The sequence below is a fragment of the Trichogramma pretiosum genome, unplaced genomic scaffold (genome assembly GCF_000599845.2).
Source record: "Trichogramma pretiosum strain Unisexual culture from Peru unplaced genomic scaffold, Tpre_2.0 scaffold29, whole genome shotgun sequence".
Classification (NCBI taxonomy): domain Eukaryota; kingdom Metazoa; phylum Arthropoda; class Insecta; order Hymenoptera; family Trichogrammatidae; genus Trichogramma; species Trichogramma pretiosum.
In genome coordinates this window covers 1,849,914-1,869,846 of record NW_019641669.1, presented here as the reverse complement: position 1 = coordinate 1,869,846, position 19,933 = coordinate 1,849,914, and the positions used below count along the sequence as shown (strand labels likewise).

General features: G+C 42.5%; 2 protein-coding genes across 2 annotated transcripts in view; one reads left to right on the top strand and one right to left on the bottom strand.

The window, feature by feature from the left end:
* The window catches only part of LOC106660197 (probable serine/threonine-protein kinase nek3), a 59,816-nt gene that overhangs the window by 3,522 nt on the left and 36,361 nt on the right, over positions 1-19,933 (top strand). The gene's annotated exons all lie outside the window — the stretch shown is intronic.
* LOC106660023 (zinc finger protein 780B-like) lies at positions 7,472-16,188 on the bottom strand. Its single transcript, XM_023460388.1, has 6 exons — positions 16,163-16,188; positions 15,976-16,090; positions 15,411-15,901; positions 8,838-8,952; positions 8,429-8,772; positions 7,472-8,266 (listed from the first exon to the last, which is right to left on the bottom strand). Exons 1-6 carry the CDS (start codon positions 16,186-16,188, stop codon positions 7,576-7,578), a joined length of 1,782 nt encoding a protein of 593 aa, XP_023316156.1. The 3' UTR covers positions 7,472-7,575.

The window sequence follows — 19,933 nt, the reverse complement described above, 5'->3', positions numbered from 1 at the left end:
TGTCTCTCGTAATTTCTCCTACACATAACACACGTTCATTCTCTCTTGCAGCTATATCTCTCTCTTTCTCTCTCTGACTCGTGGTGCAGTATACGCACGAAGTAGCATATAGCAGCCAAAGAGAGAGAGAGACTGGCATTTATGTACTCGGAACTGGACTCGGCGATGCAGTCCCAGATCGGCTAAGTGACATTATATACATCGTATATATCAGCCCGATATGGTTGTGAGCAAGCTCGCACTTGCTATTTGCTGCCACTGCTGTTGTTGATGCTGTAGTATGTCCGACTCGTGACTGCCTACAGCTGTCTGAAACGGCGCCAATTGCACCGCAATATACATTTTAAACGTTTTTCGCTCCTTTTCGTCCCTCTCGCAGCGCGGCTCTGCCGAATCTCGTCGTCGCGCGCGTGCATACCGTGTGTGTAAAGAAAGTCCTGCGGCGCGGGCCGAGTTATGGGTCGATTTATTTTTTATTTTTTGTTATTGCTGGCCATCCGAGGAACGCGGCGATGTATCCATATACCTAACGGTAAGATTGCCCATGATACGATTTTCGGTATACGAGCTCATACACGCGTTATAATGCGTACGTAGCACGTTTACGTTTATACTCGTGCACTGCAGCAGTCGCGGGATCGACCTGGGCGCGATCGTCTGCGCGCGCGTGCACATGTAGGTCGCATCGCATTATCCTCTTTTTCGCGAAATTTCGGGTGCCTTCGTATATAATGTGTACCTATATATCCGCGAGCACTCGAGCGCGAGTACTGCAATGCGATGCAGTACGTGTGCAACGAAACTCACGCACGCACGATGATTATATTCGGAAGCCGCCGCCGCCGACGAGCTCGTGCGAAGTTTCGTCATTTTCGCGATTGGTATCTTCTTCGACTTTTTTCCTTTCTTCCTTTTTGCTGCTGCGGTACCTATATGTATAACGACTTTAACTGCGCTCCGAGCAGCTGCGAGAACTCGAGTTTGCACTCACATACATGTACATGCAATTGTGTGTGTACGGGTTAATTTTCGATGCGACTCACGAAGTACTTACGTGCGAGTCGTTATAAGGAGGCCTACCTACGCGCGTCCAACGGAAATTCGGCTTATTAAGCCGTAGCGGCGCGTAGTCCCGAGTCCTAATCGACCTGTGTCCGATACCAATCTCGCTTTCCTCTTTAGGCCGGATTCGACGATAAATATTGTACACTACTATACTGTATGGCGACGACGACGACGACGACAAAGCCAATCGGTACATAATAAAAGTCGTAAAATGCATCGGAATACCTAAGGTCATTATTAAATATATATCGTGTACAGCTCACGAGTGCAATATACAATGTAATAATCGCCAATGCTAGATATATATTAAGTACCTACGACCACACGGGGGGATATTGCCGCAATGTCGCGCGCAGTAATAATCGCGAAAGGAAAAAAGGATTGCCCGAGTGAGCCCGAGTGCAATCATCTATAGACCGTAATACACGTATACTTTTTCGATTAAAATAACAAAGCCCAACCCAGGCGCGCACAACGCACAGGCGCAGACGTATAAAAAGACAATATAATGCGACTGAGACGACGACGACGACGACGACGACGACGTGCTCAATATGACAAAGAGCTCCTTGTTTCGATTTCTTGAGCGATCGGCAAGGGCGACGTTGTCACGAGAAAAACCTCGACTCAATTCGGACCTATACTTATAAGTAGGTAGATATATCGGGAAAAAGGCTGCACACGTCGTATATAGGCGTCAATTATTATATCTTTAGCGTCAAAGCCACACATTGTACGCAGGGATCGCGCGATTGTTGTTCGCCAACGAGCTTATAATGTACTGCTACGCGCGTGCACTCGATCCGTAGCTTTTATGATGTATTCGATCTGTATTAAATTGCCGTAATATGACGTATTGCGGCTCCGCAACTCGAACAGCTGTTGCCTACGTCTGTATGAACTTGCGGTGACTCTCTCGAAACAGTCGAGAAGAGGATCACGTGCTCGTCGATCCTGTAAAACGCGAGTATATACCACGAAGAAAACTTCTCTCGACTCGTATATACTGTTGTTTATACCCCTCCGTAGCACATAAATCTCAAAGTTAAGGTCTTAAACGGTTCCACTTTTTTTCCGCTTACGTTAAATTTTATATCTCTGCGACTTGGAATCTGTGTTCACGTAGGGCAAGAAGTAGCGATCTCGTCCTTCTCTCTTTCTCTCTCTCGTCGTGTCACAGGCATTATATTGCTGTATCGCTAATTTTCAACTCGCCTACCCACAAAAACGGTTAAAATATAAATACGTTTACATCAGCCGATAACGATCATCGCGGAGAAGGTGTCTGAAAATTTTTCCTTTTCTTTTTACGACCGCGCTTAAAGTCGCGAATAGCTCGGTGTTGTGATAATACCTCGCAGTCGGGTCACACTGCACGTACAGCGTACCACGTGAAAAGAGAAACGTTATCAGCTGGACTTCTCGCGCACGAATGTTTTATTTTATAATGTATATAATATATATATCTGTGTAACGACGTCTTTAAATTTCAGACAAACAAGCCAGTCGCACACAAACACACTGTGCTGCTTAAGGTGCTGTGCGGAGGTGACGCGAGCGAGCGACTTTAAGAGCGCGCGCCCAAGATTCACGCGCTCCTCTCGCGCGTGATCGTCGTCTACATAATATACATAAGCTTACATAGCGGACTTTATTACCTTGGTCGCGCGAGCTCACTCGGGCTCACGTGGGACCACACGAAGCCACGGACGCGTATACTACGTGGCTCGCAAACGGAACACGCGCTTATCTGTATATTATTTCCTATAGTACATAAAGCTCGAGCGAGCGCGAACCGATCGCTGCGAACACGAGTTTTGGCCGATATAATAATATGTAATGCGCGCTTGTGTGTGCGGTTAAATAGCTCGTTAAAAAATGTTTATATATCTCGGTAAGGCGTGTGCTCGGTGCATAATACGCTATGTGTACAGTCACGCCGCAGCGGTAAGCAGCACCTGCGACTACTACCGACGACGACGACGAATGTAAAACTTACCGATCACTCCCCCCTTGACTCTGTGTGTGTACGAGCAATGATATATATATACCCTATATACGAGCAATAGATATACCGAGAGTCAAGTTCTCGCTTACACTCTGCATGCATGCATATACAGCGACGTCGAGGCATCGCTGCCGCCACTGCTGCGACACGGGATATCCCCCTTTGAAACCTTCTAACGGTCCAATGGTTCGCTCTCTGTACGTCTCGATCCTCTCTCGAGTCTAACGTGCACTCGGCGTATCATCGCACCGGGCGCTCTGCAGCGCACGTTGCAGCACACATGACTCCACGATCCGACGCGCGGACTTTCCCACACGTATCGACACCCCCTTTACAGCCGTGTGTGTTAGAGAGATATATAAACGTATATTCGCGCCCGCGATTTACTTTTTCCTTCTTCTTTCCGCGGCTCTCTTGCGATCTCGCGCGCGCGCGCACAACGATCGGCCGCTTTAATTTTGCCCCCGTGTATGTTTATTTATCCGTTAGTCGCGATCGCGGTCTGCCTATCGCCACTGTTTTTCCAGCGCACGACTTATGCACGTACGTACGTCGCACGTTTTTAACCAAATATATATAAGGGCCTGCATGCTCATTAACGATGGCCTGCATTAACCCGAAGCTCGCGGCCAAATAACGTTGTATATTATGTAGCGTTCCCGCGGGCGAAGGGGATTTTTCATCGCTCGTCGTGATTTCGTGCGGCGCGCAAGAGTGCTACATCCATCTGTGCACGTGTATTTGTAATATATAATGTAAGACTGATGGGAATATACGGAGTGCGAAAATTATTAAGCTTTTTATTTTTTGTCTTGGAGAAAGAGAGAGAGAGAGGGAGAGAGAAGCGGCGACGGCTGCGACGACGACGACGACGAGTGATTAATCTCTTCATGACTCGAGAAAACTTGCACACAGTCTGTGCGCGATATATCTCTGTGGCTCGTTCGCTCGAGCTTAAAGTCTCGGAATGCATAGCGCTTGAATATTCGAGCCTGCCTCGATTGTATCCTATGTATACACTGCGATGATCGACACACCTTTCACGTAGTCGCGTTGTCGTCGATCTTAACTCGGCGATGTAGACCATCCATTTGGTAAACCAATTGCGCAAATATCCCCGGCGCCGTCACAGTCAAGCGCGCCAATGTCTGCTGCACCATCGTATACTTATACTGTATATGCATGGGGACGCGTATCGTATAAGGCTTCTAAAAATCGAATAGTCATTTGTAATATCCAGATCCTTTGGCGGTTTGCCGTATGTGTGCGCAGTCGACTGTGAAAGAAAAGAGGCGAGCTGCAGTCAACCTTGCGATCTGTTTTACGACAAACGAGCCTCAATCAGCGCTTGACTCGGTTTTGACAATTACCTTGAAAGCTGCTTCTCTCTGACGCTGCTGCTGCTGCAATCGTTTTGTAATTCGATCCTCGTCCATCATCGTTGTCGTCGTCGTTTCAAAAGAAACGCAGCACCGTACGAAGCCTATGGAAGAAGGGTATTTCATCGGTTATACATCGATTGCATTATAAAGCCCCCCGCACGAGACGAGATGGCAACGTTGCAACGTCGCAGCAGATCTCGCAGCAAAATCTCATTTCATCCGACGCTTGTGTACTTTTTTTCGTATTTTTTGTATAAGTTAAATTTAAACGTATACACACACAGAAGAAATTTCAATTAGCCTATATTATTCCTCGTGGATATGACCGATCAAAATATATCCCACGAAAATCGAGGTCGAAGGTCAATCTCGCCGTCGACGCCGCCGCCAGCGAGAGAGCAGCTCGCGAGAAGATAGCCGAGAGCTACATATAAGCTGCGGTCGGCCGCTGATAGATATATTATTATATAAAATACCGCAGCTGTGCGCGCATCGATGCTCCTCGCGCGTGGTGCGTTCACGCATTATGTGCACTAGGCCATGCCTAGACGAGAGGCGTGTGCATCGTCATGATCAACAACAGCAGCATCTCTTTTCGATCGCTGCGGAAGACTAGACTAGAGATGGTACGCGTTTGTGTGTGTGTGTGTACGCTAGGCTGCGTCGCGAGTATGTATTACAAGTTCGTGACCCTGTTTAAAGCTCGCTGGCCTAAGATGCAGGTCGCAAGCAGCTCGCTCATGGAAGAGCAGCAGCAGCAGCAGCAACGTACGAAGACGACGACGGCGTCGGCGGTTTTCTTTGCATAGCGGTAAAAGTCAACCACTGTATTATATATAGTAGAGGCGCTCGACGCAGAGTCGCGGCTACTACCAACGCGACTTAGCGGAGCAAAGAGTAAATGCCGTGTATAATGTAAACGCGTGCATATATCTGCTAGAGTAGTACTTGTGCATTCGTAATCCTGCGATTCCGTGAGTTGAATAACAAGAGTATGATATTACGCGGCCTCGTGTGTTTGTGCGCGCGCGAGCCGACGAGTTTATAAGTGTATACCGGTCGGTTGGTGAGGAGACGCGCGGCGAAGCTTGACCTCTCTATATAGTTATAAGTTGACCGAAAATTGCGCACGAGTCCTCGAACGTACTTATATGCCGATTTGCTTAATAAACACGCGCGGATCGTAAGACGCGTTTAAGAAAATTACCGATCTTTCTGTTTCTTCGTGTGTACGCATGCTCTCCGAGGCTCGATTCTCGACATCGTATTACGCGAAATTTATATAAAATATATAAATTGCGCGACTGTTGCGCTCGTGACTCTAGATGCAAAAAGCTCCTCCTCTATACCGTAATCTCGCGTCATCGACCGTTTTCCAAGCAATTGAAATTACCCGCGATTAGTTATGCCACGAAAATATCATAGACTATCGAATAGTGGCCGTTTTGATTCGAGGCGTTTGTTTCTCTATCCTGTATATAGGCCAATCTACACAGCGCAACAACTCGGAAATGTGTTTTTAATTCGCAACGCGATACGTGTACATCGGTAGTACATATGTGTGTGTGTAGCGCTCGGGCCTGAGCTCCAACTTATATGTAGCGTGGGATAAAATCGCGCGCTTGCATACATATGACCTGTCATTAGAGCTCTTTCGCCGTGATCGAGTGTCTGCCTGCCAGTCTTTAGTGTGTCCGTGTGTACGTATGTGTGTGTGTGTGTGTGCATGCAGTTTGTGCGAGAGAGCTCCCTTCCCGCGGGATTTATACAGCAAACGGAATTTCATAACAACGACGACGAGGCTCTGAAATACCTTGCCTAGCGAGCAGCGTTGAACGATTGAACTCATAGACCTGCTAAAGGTATACACACATATATATAGGTGATTAGATGTAGGCTAAGTAGTCGTACACTCGACGCGCGCGGCAGATCGCCCCGTATAATATGTAATTACAAGACGATCGCGGAGCGCCGACCGGCTTCGCTTTGGCTTTTTCGTATACGCGTTGTACGTACAGCTCGGGCGCGTTTAGTTTCGATCCAACACTTTTATGCCGTGAGAGTCGGTGGAGTACGCGCGTCTGTGTCTGCTTTTTTGTTGTTGCGGTGCTCCTTTCTTAACTCTCGAAAATATCAAAGAGGAGAGAAACTGGTCTGACTAGCCGCAGCGCTGCCGAGAGCGCCCCCCTCGCACTGCTGCTGCACGCACCGTACGCTTCGTCTCGTCCTCTTCGTCGTCTTCTCCGTGTGCCTCCTCTGCGTCGACTCGTCTGTGTATGCCACACGTATTATGTCCGTATGTGCACCTTGTCCTCTCTTACGAGCGCCCATCCGTTCGTCCGTCCAAAACCTGAACAGCCACGATTCCATAAAAAAGTGTCGTTATACGTGCGTTCACGTTTGTGTCTATCGCGCTTCATCGTGCACTAAGGCCTGAGCTATCGTAATGATATTTTAATTTAATGCACGCGCCACGCTCTCGATCCATATCAATTATATTATAAATAAGTATTGAACACGCTCAATGATTCAAAACAAAAATCAATGACATATTTTTAAACTAAATTGCTTTACCTAAAAAGTCTGTATATGCTTGTGCTCTTCTCACTTTTTGGCCTTTTGGCCAAATTTTTTTTATTAATGTATTTGTGTGATAACGTCTTGTGTAAAAAAAAAACTTTTGCAAATAAGTTTTTTTTTTAAACGAAGCTACTTGCTAAATTAGTAGTGTTTTATTCGAAAAGTGAGAAAAGGGTTTTTTTTTAATCACAAAAACATAAATAACTGTTTGAAATAATTTATTGTTCTTTTCGAAATTAATAGTATATTTTGTAACAAGTGCGCGAAGCAGTTGACTCATCCAGGAGTTGTTTTCACCCGAGCGTAGCGAGGGTGCAAAGACTCCTGGATGAGTCAACTTCCTCGCGGACTAGTTGCAAACGATATTTTTTAACTCTGCTTGCGAGAAACTAGGGTTTTCTGACGATTTAAGGTTAGAAAGCCCGTGTTTCGCGCACGCAGTGTTAAAAAAGTTATTTAAGTGAATGATTTTTTTAATACGTAGCGTACTCATATGGTTGCGGAAAACTCATTGCGTCTAAATGTATATAGAAAAACTTATCACTCAAAGAGTTGACTCCGATAATGTACCCGCATTATGTGTTTTGTAAGGTTACTTTTAAGTCCAAATGATTTGTGACAAATTTCACATTCAAACCGTTTGCTCCGATCATGTACTGCCATTATGTGCTGATTGAGATTGCTCTTGACTCCAAATGATTTGTGACAAATATCACACTCGAAGGGTTTGTTACGATTATGTACTGTGCCTATGTGCATTTTGAGACGACCTTTTTGTGCAAATGATTTGTGACAAATCTCACATTCGAAGAGTTTGCTACGATAATGTACAGAATTTACGTGAGATTTGAGAGTACACTTTCTTCCAAATGATTTGTGACAAATGTCGCACTCGAAGAATTTGCTTCGATTATGTACTGAATTAATGTGAGATTTGAGATGACCAGTTTGTCCAAATAATTTGTGACAAATGTCACATTCAAAGGGTTTGCTCCGATCATGTACTTCATTCACGTGACGTTTGAGTGCACTTGGGTATCCAAATGATTTGTGACAAATTTCACATTCGTAGGGTTTACTATGATCATATACTGTAATAATGTGCCTTTTGAGTTTACCTTTTTCTCCAAATAATTTAGGACAAATTTTACATTGAAATGGTTTTTTACATTCATGTACTCTACGAACGTGAATTTTGAGGGCTCTTTTTTCTCCAAATGATTTGTGACAAGTATCGCATTCGAAGGGTTTAATGAGATCATGTACTGCATTTATGTGAACTTTGAGGTAACCTTTTTGTCCAAATGATTTGTGACAAATGTCACATTCAAAGGGTTTGATCCGATTGTGTACTCCATTTATGTGTCTCTTGAGGTCACCCTTAAATCCAAACGATTTGTGGCAAATCTCGCACTCGAATGGTTTGCTACGATCATGAACTGTTTTTATGTGCATATTAAGGTTACCCTTTTGTCCAAATGATTTATGACAAATATCACAATCAAAGAGTTTGATACGAGCATGTACTGCTATCATGTGCTTTTTGAGATCATTCTTGTAACTGGTCTCAATTTGGTTTTCCATTTTTACGATAGATTGAAAATTCTGAGGCTCAGACTTGCAGATAGTTGTTGAAAAAGTCTTCATTTCAAGTTTAACATCTTTGCACTCAAATTCTACGAATATTTTTTCATCCAACTTTTCTTGTAATGCAATAAACTCAATCTTAAGATTTGCCTAAAATTTTAAATGTGCAGTAGTATTAAATAAAAATAAAACATCAATTAAATCGTTAAACTCACTGGTGATTCATAATACGGAAATGTTTCGACGTTTTTGGCTTCACCAAAGTCCACCAAATTGACTTTATAATCCTTGCCTCCATCCAGCCCAATATCATCCAACTCTTGCTTCACCCTTAAGAATAATCAAGTTTCATGATGCTAGATAGCTTGAATAATAATGACATGTACAAAAAATGTTTATACCTAAGCACCCGCTCCCTGCCTTCCATCACTCGTTTGATTAAATTTACTCACTACGAATTTTTACAAATTACACTGAGAAAATATTTGAGGTTAAGCGCATTGAGTAGCCAACGCCGTACTTCGAATTCACCAATTAGTAAACACTTTGCTACTGCAGGAATTTGACTACTCGACTATTCGTATATCATTGAGGTGATCCTGCAATTGTAATTGTGCTTCTTATAAGCATACTTTCCCTCATGCCGTAGACTAGCCATACTCGGTAATATACTGATATACGGTGACTCGCCTATTGTTGAAACTGCATCGAAATAGAAATAAAAACTTTATCCATTTACAATTTGCTTGCACATCGTACATATGACGGTATGCGGACAATCATTTACACAAAATCTCTGAACTCACACTGGTATAGAACATAATCGTACGAAACGATTTTAAAGGAATGAGGTTCAATTAGTCTTTGAAGCGTTTAGCGGTTCTACATCAGTGACGTCGATAATTGTTAAAAAAAAGCAAATTATTGATTTGAAAATCAATAAACAATTTACTGATATTAATCAAGTTCAATCGCCATGGGCTTTCTTGAAGATTCCTTGCAATGTCAACTAGAATTTAACATTTTGAATTAGGACTTTTTACTTTATTTATTCTATAAGAACTTATACAATAGTAAAATCACATTTTCATTAGTTCGTGGCCAATGTATTAGTAGTATTTTTTTAAATAACACTATAAATGGTGATATAACTACAATTTTTTTCCTATTTCTTTTTTTTTCTAGTGAAAAAATGAAATTTGTTTGGGTCTTTTGGATAATCATTCTGCCTTTTCTAAAAAAAAGTCAATTATTATGTTTCATGGATTTACATTTGGATCTGCAATGATATCTTCACCGTTCAATAGTTATGGATAATACTATGTAGGTAACAGTCCCATTTAGTCTTATCGTAACCTCAATTAATGCTCATCAATCCCCAGAGGTTGAAATTTTTGCACGCCGATAAGCCTGCAGTTAGATTTAATTTTTTTTTTTTTTTTAAGCAGAATCTAATATAAACCACTGAACACCTTGACGATCACGCGTACGTGTATAGGATCATTTGAATTGCAAAGCTGAGCACTGACACAGAAGCGGACGCAGTAGCGGACTTTTTTGAATTAATCTCTATTAAAAGCCAAGTCGTTGACAGCTCGGTGAAAAATAGTCGCCGCCGTGCGAGCATCGCTTTACGCATATAAACACGCCCTCGAAAGAGCGATAAATAATGCTCTACGACAGATGTCTTACTTTATAATTTTTATTTTTCAAAGTCGAGTAATTGAAGAGCCATCGGGATTAGCATTTAAAATGCTTTGTCAAGAGCAAATATATATCGTATTTTCGCTCTGCATAGCTGCAAAGGGAAAAGTCATTCGGTCGCTCGATGCGGTGCAGTAGCTCGAGAAGACGCGAACAATTATCGAAACGATGGAGAGAAAGTTGTAAAAATAAAACGCCTACTGCATATCTATATAAACTAGACACACACACACACACACACACACACACACATACACACACATACACACACTCAATTCTTGATTCTTCTTGGAAGCCTGTACAGCTAGTTTGTGTGCTTTCGAGCCAAGAGCCGCAGCTTGCCAAACAATATTCTTCTCGATCTCGCACGCGCGGCGGCTGCAGGACATCTACATAATAGGAGATGCCCTCGCGCGCCACTCAGCTACGCCGCGACGAAAACAATCGCGCGGCTTGCCTTTTTCGATCCTTTTTTTTTTTAGTAAATTTTTTTCTCAGAGCTTCTCGCTCGCGATCGCGCGACTTTCTTTCTTTAATGCCAGACACGCGCGCGAAGCGAAGCTCGCGAGATCGCGTGTGTGCCCGTCGCCCGCGTTGTTGTTGTAATACCAGTGTGTGTGATCTCGTGATATAGAAAGTCCTCGCGTATCGCGCGAGAGAGAGAGAGAGAGAGAGAGATGCAAGAGCGACAACAATGTCGCCTCCCCGCGTGCAAGTAACACAACATGCGATGTACATACGAGCTAGCTGCAGCAGCTATGCCACTGTTTTCGATACGCGAGCATATTCGCACTTTATATACGTGTATCGCATCCGAGCGAGGTAAAGATATGCCACCGCGGCAAGAGTGTGTGCAGTATATAGAAATCGATCGCGCGATACGTATCGCACACACCCACTCGGCACTGCGTGCACTGCGCCTATAGAGTAGTACATCTATCGCGGAGTCAGTGTGTATACGCATGTTGTGTAGACACACGATATCTCAAGTTTCTTAGGTGTATATGGTATACACACGCTCACGCGCGCGCGAGAGACTCCTATATATATCCGAAAGAAATCAAACTTATAAATACGCGCGCGCGGGGATACTCCCTGTGGCAATTCTGCGCGCGGAAAATCCAATTGGAAGAGCGAGGAGAGGATCGATTCTAACTCGGAGCTTCTTTTTCCGTTCTCTTGAGCGCCTCGTAACTACTCTTCCGCGATTATATACATTTTATTTGCCACGGTAACTTATAACTATACCGGAGCTCTGGAGAATTACACACGACGCGTTATCGATTGTCGTATCTCTGCTCGCGAGTATAAGCTATATATACAAATGCAGCCATGGCGCCAAGATGAATAATAGAAGGAGAGAGGAAAAAATCCGGTGGCCTTTTACCCCGCGTACACGTGAACTTGAAACAGCTGCGGTTAATATTTAAGCCAAGCCGCCGCTGCTGCTGCTGTTACGGCAGTTGCGCGTATTTGTCCGTATATATACTGAACAATATAAAGTGACAACGGCCTGGAAATCACTAAACCCTAACGCATACAATAGGCGCACGCGATACGACTACTTATGCCATACTGTACTATCTCGAGTGTATGTGTGGGGTATATAAAAGGTATATGCGCCATAATCGGGGCTCTCGAGAGGATACATAAGGTAAACGCGAAAATAGCCACTTAATATGTAATAGCGGAGAGAGAGAATCTCTCTCGAATCTGCCGCGCGCGCGCGCGCGTTATTTGTTCACAATGCCGTAGGTAGCAGTACCATTAGGCACATGTCCCGTTAGCAAACGGCGGCAGCTCCGCGGCGGCATATCACATTGCGCTCAACGCGCGAGTGCGGCGAACCTCTCTCTCTCTCTCTCTCTCTCTCTCTCTCTTTCCCTCTGTCGTAAAATCCACTATACTCTCCAATATACTGTTTATATTCTCTCTCTTTCTGTTTCTCGTTCACTCCGAGGAGTGCGTGTGCATGTGTGTGTGTGCGCACAATATTCCGCAGCCGCCGTATATATAATACGGTCTACGCGAGGCGTACGATATATATTCGCAGAGTCCATCTCTTATACAGCAGTATTACACAGGGTTAACAACATCCGCCCCGTAAGCGCGTTTATCCACCCGCCCACTGCACCTATGAGCGCGTACAGACACACACGTGCATTATACGTGCACACTCGCAGACGCAGCACGCAAAGTCTCGGATTTTTTTCCGTATGCAAAAACGATGCGCCCGTAGAGATCTGCAGTGCTCCGCAGTGCTACCATATAAGCGAGTTTAGGAATACCGTACCTTATATTCGTTCCGCTGAAATTGCTTTACACAGCACGTGTGTGTGCCTGTGTGTGTGTATGCTGTGCTAGCAGTATAGTAGCTCCGCAAGACTCGCAGAAATAAGCGTATATATAGCTGCAGAAGGTTTAGAGACCGTTCGCGAGTTTAGTATGTATAAACGCTCGATTTCGAAAGCACACACACACACACACACATCTATATATACGTGTGTGCATTAAAGGGATACTCTGGTACTGTTCGCGCGTTCGTACACATGCAGCCTTTCGGTAAATAGAGCAATTATTGGCTCGCTATACATCGCGCGCGCGCCTTCATAAACAGCGCAGTATTTTGATTATCCCGCGCGCAGAACTTGCGGGCTTCGCGCACTCACGTACGAATACCGTGCGCCGCGCAAAGTCGAAAAAAAGCCCCGGCTATATAATGCTACGTCATTAGCAGACACGATCGTACGGCGTACGAGCGAAAAGGATGTACACCGAGCTCTTTCGACGTATTCGTTCCTACGATTGGCCTGCAAAAAGACCATAATGATATTGGCATTTTCTACAATATACGCACACGCCGATCTGTGTGCGTAAATAAAAAGAAGCTGCGCGCTCACGACCTCGGGGTACTGATTTTGCAGCTTTTACATTTTATAACTTAGTATCGAGAGATCATCGTGAGTCCGTATTATACGTTGCATGTATATGTGTGTGTACGTAAGGTGACAAAGTAAGAGTCAAAGGCTAAAGGCTGTGGCGCACACAGGCTCGATTTTGCGTCTTATATATATTTGCTCTTGTATATATAAAAAAGCTCGAGAGCGAGAGACGAAACTCGTGCCAGACTCGCTCTAGGCGCTCTCGTCATTCTCTTCTCTCACTCTTTCTTTCCTCTTTTTTGTCCTCGTCTGTTTTTCGTCTCGGAACTGCGAGAGACGGACAAAAAAGGTACATCGCACGTACGAAACTTCAGATCCAGCATCAGAGAGATCCTTCCTCGTTTTGCCTACGTCTGCGCCATTCGTCCGTCTGCAGTCCATGTATATACAAACATCCTGTATACATAAACGCGTGTACGTAAAACGTGCGACAGCTCTCTAGCTTATACAGTGAAATTACGCAGCTGCAAACGTACTCATCCGAGTCTTTGGTAGTGTTGTTTTTTGTTTTTGTTTTTGTTTTTGCATTACGTGTGTATTACGTCTTGCGAATTACGGTACATTATACACAGGCAGAACGAGAGAAAGATTCGAGAGCGGACAAAAAAGCTCATCATCTTGCAACGATCCGTGCGCGCATAATTGGGCGCAGGAACTGCAGCAGACGAATCACGTTGTATAGGCATAAAGGTACTACAAGCCCTCTTTTTCTTTTGCCACTCTGGCACTAGTACGCAGAAGCCAAGTGTGTATATGTGTGGGGGTACGTTAACGAGTGAGCTACAAGTTTTATGCAGGCTTAAATAGGTACCGTGTGTATTAAAATGTCCCTTAATTCCAAATTTGAATAATATCGCTCTCCAGTGCTTATAAAAGTTAGTTTCGACGAAAAAAAAATGAAAACAGCGGCCAAATCATCTTTGGTTTGGAGTTAAAGGTCTTTCATAATCACAACAAAATAGTAACAGTTTGAAATACTTTATTGAACTTAATGAAATTAAAAGATATTTATCGGATAAATTGTCTAAATTACAAAACTTATTTTTGTGATTGCCGAAGTATACATTATGTCCAAATTTCTCCAAAAAAATCTTATGATCCTAAGATTTGTCAAGATCATGTACCCTAATTATGTGTGTTTTGAGATTACCTTTAAATGCAAATAATTTTTGACAATTGTCACACTCGAAAGGTCTGCTACGCTCATGTACTGAAGTTATGTGAGCTCTAAGGGTTTCCTTGCGACCATATAGTTTGTGACATATCTCACATTTAAAGGGTTTGCTCCGATTATGTACTAAATTAATGTGAGTTTCGAGTTGGTTATTTTGTCCAAATGATTTATGACAAATGTCACATTGAAATGGTGTTTCACGGTAATGTACTCCACGAACGTGAGTTTTGAGGGTTCTTTTCTCTCCAAATGATTTGTGACAAATATCACACTCGAAGGGTTTGCTACGATTATGTACTGTGCCTATATGCATTTTGAGATGACCTTTTTGTGCAAATGATTTGTGATAAATCACACATTCGAAGGGTTTGCTAAGATCATGTATTGTACTTGTATGTTTATTGAGGCCACTTTTGCGTCCAAATGATTTGTAACAAATCTCACATTCGAAGAGTTTTCTGTGATGATGTACTGTATTTACATGTTTAGTGAGGTAATCTTTTCGTCCAAATGATTTGTGACAAATCTCACATTCGAAGAGTTTGCTTCGATTATGTACTGAATTAATGTGAGATTTAAGATGTTGTTTTAGTCCAAATAATTTGTGGCAAATCTCACATTCGAAGGGTTTGTTGCGATCATGTATTTTCAAAATGTGAATTTTGAGATAACATTTTTGTCCAAATAATTTGTGACAAATCTCACATTCGAAGAGTTTTCTGTGATTATGTACTGTATTTACGTGTTTAGTGAGGTAATCTTTTCGTCCAAATGATTTGTGACAAATCTCACAATCGTATGGTTTATTACCATCATGTACTGTAATCACGTGACGTTTGAGGTCACTTTTTAGTCCAAATGATTTTTGACAAATGTCACATTCAAAGAGTTTGCTACGGTCATGAACTGTAATTTTATGAGATTTGAGTGTACTTTGGTGTCCAAATGAGTTATGACAAGTCTCACACTCGAAGGGTTTGCTACGGTCATGAACTGCAATTATGTGTTTATTGAGGTCACCCTTAAATCCAAATGATTTGATACAAATCTCACAATCGAAGGGTTTGATACGATCTTGTACTGTACTGATGTGTTTAGTGACATCGCCTTCAAGTTTATTTCGGTATCCTAATGAATTGTCGTAAATCTCATATTCATATGGTCTAGTTTCATGCTCTTTGTGACTTATTTTACGCTCATTAGATATAAATTGACATTTCTTATCATAATTAAATTCTTTTTTTATTAAAACGATCAGATCCTTTATACCGATGAAGTAATTGGTCTTGCTTTGGTTTTCCATTTTTACAATAGACTGAACATGTTGAGGCTCAGATTTGCAGATAGTTGATGTTGATAAAGTCTTCAGATCAAGTTTAACATCTTTGCACTCAAAATCTACGAATATTCTTTCATCTAACTTTTTTCGTAATTCCATAACCTCATTCATAAGATTTGTCTAAAATTTAAATTGTGTATAGTAGTTTTTTATGTTGAATATAATAAAAGCATTACTTTAATCATTGTACTCACTGGCGATTCATAATACGGAAATGTTTCGAAGTTTTTGGATTCGCACGAGTCCATGGAATCGTAAATATTATCACTAGGTGAATTTTTCCAAGTATCATCCTGCTCTTGCTTTACCCTGAATATATAACCAAGTTTAATGATCGCTATCGCTTGATGAAGTTTCACGCCATGAAAAAAAAAGTTATACCTAAATCCACCCTCTCTGCTTTCCATCATTCGCTTTATTATATTTATTCACTGTAAATATTCACGACATGCACTGAGAAAATATTCGAGGTTATGTACGGTGAGCGCTAACACTACATCATCGCCAATTTGTAAACACTTGCTTACTGCAGGAATTCTGCGTTATGTACTGAACGCACTACTCGTATAATATTAGTGAGATGATCCCGCGATTGTACTAGCTCCTCGGCGATATTTTCCCCCTCCAGTCTCCACGACCATACGCATTCACACAACGAAGTAATGATACATCCCTGGACCCACATCAATAAAGGATAGGTATACATAATAGTATTACGCACGTGATACGCGAGTAAAGTTCAATTGGTCATTCGGTCGTCAACGCGGAGTAATAAAGGAAATTAGCGACAAACAAACCTTTGAAAACACTCAAGAGAGATTCTATGCAAGTTTGAAAATAGAGGACACGTTAACCCATTAACGACCAAAATGCTTGATTTTTTTGTTGGTTTTCGCAGCGATTTTTTTTGTAGTTTTAGACCTTAAAAAAATATCGCAGGGACCTACTTCGATGTAAAATTTAATGCCCTTTCAGAAACTGAGCGCAAAATTTTGATTTTTTGCGTTATAAAAAAGTTATAGCTACTTAAACAAAAAAAAACGTAAAAATTTTTGCAAAAAATCAAGTTTTCGATTTTTTTTTGCCATGTTACCGGTAAGGAATCACGATATAAATATGATCAGGGGTGATCACGACTATCAAAGTATCTCAGAGAATTTTTATGGAATTTTTGAACCACTTTTCAAATCTTCGTTTTGTGCACTTTTTCTCTAAATTCAATAGTTTTCGAGTAAAAATGAGTCATGCTTTATATGAATATGAGTTATTTTTTGTTTGAAGTAATGGTTCGAAAATTCCATAAAAATTCTCTGAGATACTTTGATAGTCGTGATCACCCCTGATCATATTTATATCGTGATTCCTTACCGGTAACATGGCGAAAAAAAATCGAAAACTTGATTTTTTGCAAAAATTTTTAGGTTTTTTTTTTGTTTAAGTAGCTATAACTTTTTTATTACGCAAAAAATCAAAATTTTGCGCTCAATTTCTGAAAGGACATTAAATTTTACATCGAAATAGGTCCCTGCGAAATTTTTCTAAGGTCTAAAACTACAAAAAAAATCGCTGCGAAAACCAACAAAAAAATCAAGCATTTTGGTCGTTAATGGGTTAATGTATATTGTATAAAATTATGGGTCCGTTGACGTCGAGTATTGCATTTTGTTTCACTCAAGTCTTGTTTACTGTTCACGCATCCCTCCGCAGGATCGTTGCTCGTTGTTCGATCTCTATCGCAGAAATGTATATTTATCCAACACTTATACGCGTTCACCAATTTGTAATTTAAAATCACTCACACTCACACACACACACACACACACGCAGTAAGGCCCAGAGGAGCTGTTCCGAGTATTTATGTATTTTCATTTTCAATAAGCATAAATTTTCCATGACTCGTCCAGCTTGAACAGCAGCAGCAGCAGCAGCTCGCATGTATATTGTGCCGCGACGCGCTGCATACATGACGGGCACAACACAATAAAAGCTCTCGCGAGAAGTGCGCCCATGTACGTTTGAAACTGACTTTCCAATCCTACGGCATCTCCTTTTGCGCGCGTAAAGTCACCTCGTGCATATGTACCCACTCACACACACACACACAGGACGCGTTACATTCGATCGACGATTTCGTGCACAATGCCGCGCTCTGTGCGTTGAACAGCTTACAAGCGTTCAGACGTCCTGTAACGAGACGATCTAAGCTGCTAGACACACATCTAGAAGCACAGGACATCGAGTCGGTGTGTAAATATATAACTATCTATGTATGCAGCACGTATGTATGCATGCGCACGTTTACAACAATGAATCGACAGCGAAAGAAAGTGAAATTCCTCCTTTTCTCTCTCTGCTTCTCTGTGTTTCGCGAGAGAGGCCTGTTCACGTCCGATGCCCATACGACTTAATCAGATCGACCAACAGAGATATGTATGTAGCATAAGGACTTTCCTTGCGTCTAACGTTTTATACATATATAGGAGAAAGAGAACACAATTAAAGCGAACCGTTTTTCTTGTGCTCGCGCACGACCTTGCATAGGATATATAGGTACATATATAAAATATATGTGTCTATCGCGCGGTGCACGATGAAAATCTGCTCTCATCTCTCGGAGGCATATCATGGAGTCGCTTTCTGGGTGGCTGCGCGTTTATTTATACCTACAATCGCGCCCGCGCGCGATTTCTTCTCTAATCATACGGATTTTCCTTCCTTTGAGCGCGCACACTACCGAATTATTATATCTCTTTTTATTAATTTTTTTTTTCGTTGATGTTGATTTTACTCACGACGAGAGCCAAAGAAACATGTGCGCAGCAATAAAACGCGCGCGGACACACGCGGGTCGCTCCGTGCTCGCTCTTCACTCTTTGGACTCACATGTAATATACCACTCGTTTTTATTGTTACGACCGTAGCGAGGTCCCTCTAATTGCCCGTCGTCATCGTCGTCGTCGTTGTTGTTGTTGCTTGACTGCTGCTGCCTCGGTGATTAATTCGATTTTTTTCTCTTTCTCTCATCCAATCGTAGATACACATACGCATATACATGTACGTATACACGTATGGGCACGCGCGGGGGCCTCTTTTATAGGAAAATTGCTTAGTAATCTCATTGAAAGTTATATACAGCTATTGCAAAAGTAGCAATTTTTATCTCTCTTTCTTCCTCTCTCTCTCAGTCGAGAGACTCCTACACTCCGTATAGAGGATGTAAGCGACCCAGCGATCGGTAAAGATCGTTATCGTGCGCGCGCTGCAATAATCATTATGGGCGCACACACACACATACGTTGTTTCTAATACTGCACTCGTGCGCGGCTAACAAATTAATTATTATATTTAACCATTTGCGGGCCTTATAAAACAAAGCGCGCAGCAACAGTGTGTGGTGGCGCTGATCCGCGACATATCCGTTTTGGAAAGTTTAATCGCAGTTTCTATATGCACTCGTACATTTATATGTTTATGCTATATGTATACGATCGCGAAGCAGAGAAAGGCAAAAAAGATCTCTGTCAGGAAAATCTATGAATCGACGTATAAGATATATAAGTCGTATACATACAGAAAGCGTAAACGCGCGCGTGGCGCACTGCAGTCGCAGTCGACGTGCCATAATGACAAATGAAATAAGACTCATTCTATATATAGGCTGCATTATGCTGACAATTTATAGAAAATAAATGTCGCCATATAATAGCGTGTTGTGGCGCACGGGAGAGCCGTATACTCTCTGCGGCGCGCGGCAATCGCGGGGATTATTTCACAAGGCGCCTCCGTACAAGCCGACGCCGCCGCCGTCGCTACCACCGTTATATCTGCGCGCAGCAAGCAGACCGAGTGCAAAGAGCTACTGCACTATATAGAGATAGATAGCTCGATCGCACAGATCAATCATCCTGCATGGTCTTCCCTTTTTTTTGTATCTCGCGCGCGTTTAAACGACGAGACAATCGTTTGTCTCGCGAGACACATTTTTCTCGCACGCTATAATACGACTATGTACTATGTACTACTGCGGGTAAGGAAAACGGCAGGATAAATAGCAAATACCACTCGCGATTTGCCAATTGTTTTCTCGCTCGAGTATAGTGGTGCGGTTTAAATACTGGAGCATCGCGAGACCCTCGTGTCTGCAGCTATCCG

Coding starts and splice junctions, on each gene's coding strand:
- LOC106660023 (XM_023460388.1), bottom strand. CDS start 16,188: ATGGAAAGCAGAGAGGGTGGATTTAG. Junction 16,091..16,162: donor AGCAGAGAGGGTGGATTTAG/GTATAACTTTTT, acceptor TTATATATTCAG/GGTAAAGCAAGAGCAGGATG. Junction 8,773..8,837: donor TTCCGTATTATGAATCACCA/GTGAGTTTAACG, acceptor TTAAAATTTTAG/GCAAATCTTAAGATTGAGTT.